Source organism: Musa acuminata, chromosome BXJ2-8 (genome assembly GCF_036884655.1).
Source record: "Musa acuminata AAA Group cultivar baxijiao chromosome BXJ2-8, Cavendish_Baxijiao_AAA, whole genome shotgun sequence".
In the NCBI taxonomy this organism is placed as follows: Eukaryota; Viridiplantae; Streptophyta; class Magnoliopsida; order Zingiberales; family Musaceae; genus Musa; species Musa acuminata.
Genome location: NC_088345.1, coordinates 54,450,984 through 54,461,373, shown reverse-complemented (window position 1 = coordinate 54,461,373; position 10,390 = coordinate 54,450,984). Strand labels below are relative to the sequence as shown.

General features: G+C 41.9%; 2 protein-coding genes across 2 annotated transcripts; both read right to left on the bottom strand.

Moving 5' to 3' along the window:
- Nucleotides 1–2,056: 2,056 nt before the first annotated feature.
- On the bottom strand, nucleotides 2,057–3,137 carry LOC135618293 (NDR1/HIN1-like protein 1). Its single transcript, XM_065119172.1, has one exon. The coding sequence runs from the start codon at nucleotides 2,926–2,928 to the stop codon at nucleotides 2,299–2,301; it is 630 nt and encodes a 209-aa protein (XP_064975244.1). The 5' UTR covers nucleotides 2,929–3,137; the 3' UTR covers nucleotides 2,057–2,298.
- A 3,514-nt stretch (nucleotides 3,138–6,651) lies between these two features.
- On the bottom strand, nucleotides 6,652–10,390 carry LOC135618292 (ABC transporter G family member 22-like). The gene is made up of 10 exons (XM_065119171.1): nucleotides 10,342–10,390; nucleotides 9,753–10,135; nucleotides 9,221–9,324; nucleotides 8,889–9,127; nucleotides 8,663–8,818; nucleotides 8,398–8,581; nucleotides 8,016–8,321; nucleotides 7,340–7,918; nucleotides 7,107–7,214; nucleotides 6,652–6,981 (listed from the first exon to the last, which is right to left on the bottom strand). The coding sequence occupies exons 2-10, from the start codon at nucleotides 10,123–10,125 to the stop codon at nucleotides 6,730–6,732; spliced, it is 2,301 nt and encodes a 766-aa protein (XP_064975243.1). The 5' UTR covers nucleotides 10,126–10,135; nucleotides 10,342–10,390; the 3' UTR covers nucleotides 6,652–6,729.

Sequence of the window (10,390 nt, the reverse complement as noted above, 5' to 3'; positions counted from 1 at the left end):
GTATAATTCGAGCATCGTTTAGCTAAGATGCCCTAGGTTTTGTGTGTGTGTGTGTGTGTGTGATGTATAAATCGGGCTCATGACTGGTCAAGATGCATTATTCGGGTTCATCACTAGTCGAGATGCATAACACGAGCATTGGTTAGCCAAGATGCATAATTCGGGCATCGTTTAGCCAAGATGCATAACTTAGCTTATGATTGGCTAAGATTCATAACTTGGGATATGACTAGTCGAAATTCATAACTCGGGTTTATGACTGGTCAAGATGTATAACTCAGATTTTGGTTGGTCAAGATGCATATCTCGGGCTCATTCGATTGTGACCCTATCGATGTGGGCCTTGGGTCTTTCTCGGCTGGCTCGAAAATCCTTAACGAGATGTATAGTTTTTTGGTGAGAAAACTTGTGTTTTGGCGAGACACTTGCTGGTAGGAAACTTTGGTGTTGGCAAGACATTTGTTTTGGTAGGAACTTCGTTTTTGGTAGGCTCACCCACCGGGGAGATTTGGATTCTTTGAATTCGATCGCTTTTTTCCTAGGAATCATGATGGCGAGGTGAGCTGTTTCCCTCTCCTAGGAAGGCGAAGGGTTGCGTCAGACAATAGGGTTTTTATAAACCCTCCATTGGCTGAGCGGTTCATTCCGCTCATTTGCTCCATTTTCCCCCATCGCCTCATTCCTTCCTCTCATTGGGCATTAGCAGTTCAAGTCAGAATGTCATCTACCTCCTCTTCGTCAAGTCGATTATCACCTGAGGTCGTAGCATCGTCCTCGAGTAGTCCTAGAGAAGAAGTAGTTAGTTCATCCTCAGGTGGCATGTCCCCAGTCGATATAGAGACCTTCAAGGCCTTACAAATGATGAAGTTGTCTCATGACTACGACTCAATCATGATTGAGCAGCTTCTCGAATGCCTTCGAGAACGCTATAACATCCCAGCCGACTATGAGCTTCATGCTCCTTGGCCCAAGCATCGCTCTTACGACCCCCTCCCGAATGGGTTCAAGCTGACGATCGATGCGCTCGAGGTGGGACTTCTGTTCTTACTACATTCGATTATCGAGGCTTACCTCGAGTGGTGGCGGATCTCGCCCTCATGACCCGCATCCTCTTCTTTGCATATTTTTACCTTTGCAAGGGATAGGGCAGCTACCACCTAATTGCCTGAGGTGGTTTTAAGGTGAGCGGGGCACCTTCTAAGAAAAGGGTGGAAGGTTTGTTACTTCTTTATAAGTTATAGTCAGAGATGGTGGTTCGGTTGTTAATCATAGATGCCTTACAAGCCAATCACGTGAGTGATGACACATGTGGTACGTTACACAATCTTTTTACTTAACTAAGGACAAAAAAATATATATAAATACTACTGGATCAAAATATATACAAGCTTAACAAAGGATAAAAAAAATACCAAAAAAGGAAAAGAGGCAAAACTAATGGAAGAGTTGGTAGAATATGGCTTGTTTGGTTTCTTCTGCCCTCCTTTTTCTTTTTCCTCGGCTTTTTGCCTCATCCTTTAGCCTCTGGTTTGCTGAAAGCATTTGAAGTGCATAATGCATATCCTCTCCTCATCCACGTTTCTTTTTCTCGGAATCAGCTTTTGATCCTACCTGGTTCCTTGCAGACCTGAGATGCAACGCTTTTGTGTTACTCGTGCACTGTCTACATGAGAAGAAAACAGTCTCTTCCCAAACAATAAGATAAGTTGTTCCTGAACAACAGGTGATCTGAGCTGAGTAACATGAGATTGTTTTGATCATTAGTAACATGAGATTTTTTGTTTCTCTTCATGAGAAAATTAAGACTGAATTCACAGCATCAATAAGCTTTAATAATAAAAAGCCAATTAGCCTAAAGCTTGATGATGTCTAGTGTTATGAGACTGAGAAGCCGACAGAGATGTTTGAACGCATCCAATCTCTTCAAAAACATCAGATTCTTCTTCCGAACAAGTATGTAGGCTTCTGTCTGCAAACCTTGTGATGCTCCCAATCCACTTCTTACCGTATAACCACGAATGAAACCATGCATTCCAATGCAAATTTAGAAGAAGAATAAATGAAACACCGAAATTAATATTGAACTGAACGAAATCAAGCAGGAAAGTAATATTTAATTCTTAGTAACATCATATATATCAGCATCGGAAACATGCCTTGACGATTACTACTATCGTAGTGTAACACAAGCTTGCAATAAACCAGGTGAAGATACACCTCAAATAGTTTGCAGGAAGAGCTACGGCGCGTGGAGACGATGACTCCATAGTTGACTATAATCATCGTCACCCTCAAGCCTCAGACGTCAACGCTACATGACGAAATCTGCTGCAAGTGGAACGACGGGGCGCTGCCGCTGCCTTTCCCGTTGTCGATCGCAAGGAAAGCCGGGCAGTTAGCCTGCAGGTGGTAGTGACCGGAGACCCATGTCCCGACCTTCCACCGGAGACGCCCCTCCGCCTTGATATAGACCAGAAGGAGCCCCGCCTCGCGGTCTTGGATGAGGGAGAAGGCGAGGTACGGCGCCACGGCGACGGCGGCGCCGTACAGGTAGGGCGACCACACGACAACATCGTCGTGGCCCTGGTAGCCGGTGGGGAGCGCCGTGGAGGCGGTGATCCGCTGTCCCTTGTAGGCTGCAAAGGCGTCGAGCTTGTCGTAGTATATGCCGACGCGGTCGTTGAGGTTGCGGGAGTCGAGCGTGACCTGCATGACGGTGGTGAGGAGGTTGGAGCCTGCGGTGAGGTTGAGCTGGAAGATGGAGGTGTCCTTGAGGTAGAACTTGGGCTTGGAGGGGCGGAGGACGAGCCAGACGACGAGGATGACGATGAGGACAACGATGATGAAGGTGAGGACGGTAGCGAAGAGGCGTCGGTACAGCTTGCGCCGCTGGCAGTGTCCATGGTTGCCACAGTCCTTCACCGACATGATAAAAGGATGATGAAGAAGAAGAAGAAGAAGAAGAAGAAGCAGGTTGAATGGAGCCAGAAATGTGAAGGTATATAGTGATACTAGAGAGTCAAAGAGAGGTGTGATGTTGGTAGGAAACGAGATTGAAGTGGTGTCATGCAAGTGTTACATGTATATGATCATTATTGCTGATGCAGTCATCAACTCTCATTGCTTCTTTTGCTGTCTGCGTCCTTCCACCTTTTCTGTGTCCCCCATCTTCTGATTGCTACAACCTAAACCATCCAATAATGACAATGCTGGCCGGTCATTCTTAAATGAGTTTGAGATCTTTCTGTTGACTTGCACACTTGGAGCTATCAAAAGGCTCATATCTGCAAATTATTTGTTTGCTTATATAAAAAAAAAACTTGTGAGCAAGGTTTTAAATACCGGTGGATCCATAGATATTTACTAGTTTGTGGAATGATTAATATCAGATCATATTATTGGTTATTGATCGACATATTTTTTTTGTTTTTTTTCCTAATATTGGATGTTAATACAGTGATATCATACTAGTTTGTTGTTAACATGTGATGATGTAATTTTGAATAGTTTGAGCATACATATAAAAGTAATTCCCAAGGCTTAGAAAAGTTACTGGAGATGGCAGACCAAGGAAGCCAAGGATATCCCAAAACCTACGATGGAGGGCTTCATATATGAAAGAAAATAGATAATCCTCAACACTAGTGCTTTTTGAAAAGCTTGCAAACTAAATAGCAGCAAGAACTGTTTGATTCCTGAACTTGAATGTTTGATTAGAGAGGGAACAGGATCAGCAGTGAAGAGAAAAGAGATTCTGTGATGTAGATGATGGAAAAGATTAAATGGAATATGCTAAGAGAGAGAAAAAGAAAAGGAGCAAACGGCAGCATTAGCTAAAGTTGAAGTGGACCACGGTGGAATCTCACAAAGTTGAGGCAAGAAACATGTTGACATTTGGTTCACATCAAACCATCATCATGAATTATAGCAATTCTTATTATGTTAAAAGGTAGGCAGAAAACAAGATGGCTGATGAGTGTTTTTTAAATTCTGAAGTTAGTATTCTTGGATATTAATGAATTCTAGTATGGAAAGACTCTTAATTGAAGGAAAAAATTATAAAGTTTAGGATTTCATCATTGTATAAATACTATGTGTCCTTGGGTTATGGTAAGTCAGGCTCTTGGAGCTTTAAAAGTGAGTCATTGGGTTATAAAGTTTTAGAATGGAAACTCATTCTAATGCATCGGCCCTATAAGATTTAGTCGGGAGAATTCTTGACAAATACCTCTCTGACGATAAAATCAATTTTTAATATTAAAATATTAAGAACTAGTTGGATTGATCAGACTAGTCAAACAAGCTACTGAGATCAAAAGAGAGAATGTTTTGAATGTGTACCTTGAAGTCTCTTTATAAGGTAATTTGAAAATGGTTATGTTTGAGATCGTTGGTAGAGAAAGGGGATCCATCCCTATGGCATTTTGTGCAAGGATGTGTCGTGATATTCACCACTCTTAAAGCTCATGTTATCTAACTATGTCTATCACAGGGTCAGGAATTAGGCTACATACAGCTTGTAGCGACCATGTGTCATTAGATCCGATCGCCACCTATTGATCGGATTTGACTAATATGTTGTATAGATCATCGACTCATCGGCTTTGTGTTATGTTTTAGCTTGTGTTAGGATGCACATTTGGCCCACAGGTTGTCCATCATCAAAATACACACTTGGCCCATAGGCTATTTGTCATCGAAGTGCATGTTTGGCCCATAGGGATGGTGGTGGTGCTACCGCCGGTGGTGGTGCTACCGCCTGTCAATTTTCACATTGACAGTGTTCTGGTAGTGCCACTGCCGGAACTCTCGGGTGCTAGGCGGTGCCACCGCCCAGTTCGGTGGTTCCATCGCCCGACCTTACCGGTCATTGGTTGGGCTTCAAATCCGACCCAAACCAAGTCATATTCGGGCCTAGTTGGCCCCTAACCAGGATATAGGATTATTCTTTAATCCTAACCCTAATTACATGCAAACTATACAACTGAAAACATAGTCCTAAGCAAGTCTTTAACTGGCAAACGTCGAGTGTCCTTCCGACGATCTTCCGGCGGACTTCTGATACATTGGGCGGTGCAACCGCCCAGGTCAGGCGGTGGAACCGCCTGGGCTCAGTCTCCGAGTGAGACTGGGCAGTGGTACTGCCCCTTTCATGCAGTGGTACCGCCTAAGCTTGATCTCCGAGCGGTAGTACTGCCCAGTTATGACGGTAGTACTGTCAGGACCCCGAAAATTCAGGAAATGACATTTTTAAGCTCCAAATTCAAACCAGTTCGGGGCCTATATAAACCTCACCCTTTCCTGCATGAAAGGGTACCGAAAGTTTGATCTTACTCTGTGATTTTAGAGCTCAAAAGTGTTGTAAAGGCCAAAAGTTCTCCTCCCTCTTTTCTTCCAAGTTTTGATCATTTAAGAGAGGAGTGAAAATTCTATATGGGTTGTCTCCTAAGCCCGTCAAAAGGAGTGAAACTGTAAAAGGGTGGTTGGCCTTCGCCTATTGAAGGAATGCCTCTAGTAGACGCCGGTGACCTCGTTGGAGGAGGAAGCCGAAAGTGGATGTAGGTCACGTTTGACTGAACCACTCTAAAATCTGGTTTGCATTTCCTTTGTGCTATTTATCTTAACCGTAAATTGTCTTCCTTACTTTACTTCAAATATGTTTCCGTAAGCTTTCAAAGTTATTATCTGTACCGAACGACTTTTACGTTGGAATCGAATTTCAACGTACGAACGTAGTTTTAATCGTCGAAAGTTTTCCGCTACACTAATTAACCCCCGCCCCCCTCTTAATGCTCTTGATCCTAACAGTTTCAAACCCACTCTTTTAGAATTTAAAGTCATACGGCTTCTCTATTCCTTTATAAAAATTTTGAGGGATCTTTCATACTTAAGAGTTGGTGGTGATGAAAGTCCTTCTTGAATTCTTCTTCATCGAGTCATTAATAAATCAAGAAGAAAGTTTTCTTGTCTCTCTTCCTCACGCCACATGCATAGCTTGATTTTGACGCTTATTGTACCCCTTCTCTATTATTTCTCACACGTATTATGATCCAAGCAATACATGAATGCTTTAATTTTTATGATTACTAATGAGATCAGGGGATAAAAAATGATATTGATGGTCATTTTTAATAACGTGGCTCTTATACCACTATGTTAGAAATGTGATAGAATTGTGAAATAAATATTATAGAGGAAGTAAATAAAAAATATAACTTTATTGGTTCTAAATGTTCAAACTTATAATCATAATAATTTCTTATATCTATTTATAGGATATTAGAGTGCAAGATTACATTCATAAAAGACAAAACTAAAAATTACCTTAATTTTCATATATTTTCTCTTTAATAGATATCTTGATAACTTTCCACGAGAATTACATTATCTTCTAAGATAACTTTACCTTTTTCTAAAAAATATTAAAGATATTTTTTTATCTTGGACTTGAACTTTTGAAGAATTATATTATCTTCTAAAATAATTTTACCTTCTTTCAAAAAATATTAAAGATATTTTTTATCTTGTCACAAGGTACATACACTTGTCAAGATATCAGAATGTTTCAACCATAATTATCCTTTTTTTGCTCTTTGCTTTGATTTTATTAGTCTTCTGAAATGATCAAGATCTACTAGTAATTACTTGCCATCTTCTTATTAGATCATTCAAACACCATACAAACTAAAATTGGCTTGGTATCTGACTTCCATGCCCGAAGGGATGTTCTCAAGTATTTCTCAGTTTCATCTTCCTAAGGAATAGATAAGCCAACAATCTGTAGCCAAAGACCATGGCTATCATGGTTCCTACCTCCATCCCTCTGTTGTCCAGTCCAAGTTCTTCGATGAAACGAGACTTGCAAGGATTAGCGTTGTGGTGGCTTGTGCTCGCGCATCCATACTGAGCCTGGAGGAGTAACCGGTATGCGTGATAGTTGAAAGACAGATGCCGAATCCATGACATGAAGAATGGAACCCTCTGCAATCACAACCAAGTTCATTTATGTTGCTACATTTTATATATATATATATATATATATATATATATATATATAAGGATCAGAAAGAAGAGCTGCTACTGACTGATGCGTCGACGATTTTTACCTGCACGAAGAAACCAGCAGATAACATGAAGGTCATGATGATGACAGAAGCTAATGTTGTTGCCTTCTTGATATCCATCAGAGCTGCACCAACGGCTAGTCCCAAACCCTGTCAAAGATTGCAGAATATGTTGCTCATTTATTATTATGAGTATAGCTAGTCTTGCAGTTCTGATAAAAGGCAGTGTTTTCTTAAGAAGAGAATGGGATCATCCAACACCATGACTTACATACCTGGGCAGCTACAATGCTTAGAAATATTGTCAGCAAGCTTTCTAGAAATGTTGTGAAGTCTGATCTCAGGCCTGCCATGAAATAGACAATTAACAGGAAGACTATTGGCAGTGTGAGATCCAATGGCAGATCACTCGTGGTTCTGGCAATGAAGTATGCACTGAGCTTGTACATGCCCACTGATCTCTCTTTGGCCAGTATCTCCCGTTCTTTAGGGAAGGTGAAGATAGCTGCAAAGACTGGGAAATAACCCCAGAACACCGAGATGAAGAACAGCAATCCTGCCTGATCTTGTAGGTTTTTGGGCGTGGAAGCATCTGAATGCCACCACAGCAATCCAATAATGACTGCAGTGGCTACAACCTGAATGACGCGGATACAACTCAGGTATTCGTGGCGCCTTTCCTTTAACCCCCTCCAGAAGAGGATGTGGCACTGCTCCCACCAACCCACCCTCGATTCATCCAAGCTGCAGGGGCCTCGTCCTTGCATCATCCACATCGTGTCGATGGGAGCTGGCTTGAGAAGCTTTTGCTTCTCTATTCCGGCAACCCTGGTTTCGTAGGCACCCACCAGGTACTGCATTGCCAAGGAAAGCTGAATGCATGAGCCCAAGATCTGAAACGAGGAAGAAGCGATCGATGTAATGAATGTGGATATATCAGCTTATACGTACTTCATGGATGTCCATGGACGATGACGATCTTCCTTCGATTTCGGGAGTTTTGCATAGGAATCTACGTTGCTGCAGTTCCAGAGGTACCGATTTGTCGTTGATGTTGCCGTTGGCGAGATCTATAAGGAACTCAGCTGGGTTCATCGGAATGAGAGGGCTGCAGCCAATCGAGGAGAAGTAGAGCATGGCTTCCGATGTCTTTCCGAAGTACAAGGTGCTGCCTCGCCCCAGCAGAATCAACTTGTCGAACATGTTGAACAGCCTGCTCGAAGGCTGGTGTATGGTGGTGACCACCGTCTTCCCGGCCTGCAGAAGAAGTGCCCCCGGTTACAACTCGCGAATCCCAAACTTTTGAGTTGAATTTCCAGTTCAACAAACATACAAGAGCAATGTTGTGGAGCATCTGAGCTATCCGAAGTGCCGTGGTTGAATCGAGACCAGATGTTGGTTCATCCAGAAACAGAAGTGATGGATCGAGAAGGATTTCATTTCCGATACAGACCCTCTTCCTTTCCCCGCCGGAAATCCCTCTCGTGTATGCTCCACCTATTATGGTATCTTGGCACCTGTGGTAGGACATCACAGATCTCGCTTCCTCAACTAGAACTGGTCGTGATTCTGTACGGATGATGCTAACAGTTCTTTACCTTTCAAGTCCGAGATCATGGATCACATTTATAGCTCTTTCTTCCTTCTGCTGCTTGGTTAATGTCTTGGGAAGGCGAAGAAGAGCAGCATATGTTAAGGTCTCTCTCACCGTTAGGTTGGGAAACACTACATCATCTTGCAGCACAAATCCTATCCTGCTCACCGGGCACAAACTTCAACTTTAGCATAGCTCTAATTGATAATATTGCACAAGAAGTTTGGTACCTTCGTTTAAGCCATTTAGAATAAGGCTGATCGTTGTAGGTTATGAGGCCTCCATGGTCCTTAATTCTCATCTTCCCACTGAGGAGATTAAGCAGAGTTGTTTTACCTCCTCCTGATGGTCCCATCAGTGCTAGAACCTCACCAGGTTCCACGGATCCTGTGACTCCTTGAAGGATGTAGTTCATGGCAACAGAGCTCGTTCCTCCATTATCTGCAAACTTGTATCCCACGTCCGAAAACTGCAGGATTGCAGAATTCTTTTGACACTAGTCCTAATAAATGGAAAACTACCTGAATATATCAAGAGCACGAAATTGTACCACATACAGTACCTTGAGATATATGGGGAAAATTAGATCTATCTTCATTGCCATCCAAATATCTGAATCCAGGTTTTTCTTGTTGTTCATGGATCCTTCAGCTTCATCATCTTTTGCTGGAATGTTAACCAATCGAAATGTACTTGAATTTTGATGTCCATAAGGCTGAACTCTTTTATAGATATAAACACAGTTTTCGATTTCTTGAGAAGTTGCCACTCTTATTACTCTATGGTCTTGAGCAGAATAGTTTTGCATATGGACTTCTGACCAGAAATAATGGTGATATGCAGATATATATATATATATATATATATATAATGTATCTTACCATTAGCTACAGAAAATATTTTAAATCAGCAGCAATTAGAAAGAAAAAAGATACCGCAACATAGCTATAGAATTTTGCATCTTAGTTGAACTCAATCATATGTTTTTTATTGTGATCCCTAAACTGAGATAATGTAGCTGCTTCGGCTGTAGTAATAGCTATCACCAATGTAGAACATGTCCTATAAGAGTGAAGTGGGCATGAATCTCTCACCATGTGGATGGTTCTTCCTCTGTGAAGTTTCTGGTGTCTCAGATGATGGCATGGAGGCCCAAAAGTCAACTACATGCTCTATTTCTCTTGAGCTCAATGTGCCATTAATGGCTAGTGCATCAGTAGCTACCAAATCTTGTGCTCTCTTTGCACATCCTGCAGAAAAATTTGATACTGCTGATCCACCCTTGCTTCCGTTCCTCTTCAAGTTGATCCTGATTCCATGTTCATCATCCTTCATGCTGCTGCTTATCATAGAGTCAGTGCTGTGAGATTTCATGATGCTATGGGCTGGCCTTGATCTCGGAATGACATGGTCATCCATGATAGGGAAGGTTTGTTGAGTTCTTGGTACGAGTGATTGCTCCTCCATTGGCAACTGGCTGTAATGTATCCGAGTGTCAAGACAAATTAAGCTTCCTAGTTGCTATTACAGAATTATAACATGAACTGGACTTTTGTTCTTTAGATTGATCTCTCTTATTGGTCTTTCTAACTGCTCGGTTGATTCCTACGCAACATTATTTCCATAAAAATTGAGCAAGAGGGAGCATGCATGACGAGAAGATATCTAGCGATTGATTATTACCTGAGAAGATGGAGCTTGTCAACGAAAATAGCCCACACTCGTGTGAACA

What these genes read in the sequence shown, in the direction of transcription:
- LOC135618293 (XM_065119172.1), bottom strand. Translation starts at nt 2,928, where the DNA reads ATGTCGGTGAAGGACTGTGGCAACCATGGACACTGCCAGCGGCGCAAG.
- LOC135618292 (XM_065119171.1), bottom strand. Translation starts at nt 10,125, where the DNA reads ATGGAGGAGCAATCACTCGTACCAAGAACTCAACAAACCTTCCCTATC. An exon ending in TCTAAATGGCTTAAACGAAG is followed by an intron (nt 8,819 to 8,888) that starts GTACCAAACTTC and finishes CCCGGTGAGCAG; the next exon opens with GATAGGATTTGTGCTGCAAG. An exon ending in CTGCTGGTTTCTTCGTGCAG is followed by an intron (nt 6,982 to 7,106) that starts GTAAAAATCGTC and finishes TTGTGATTGCAG; the next exon opens with AGGGTTCCATTCTTCATGTC.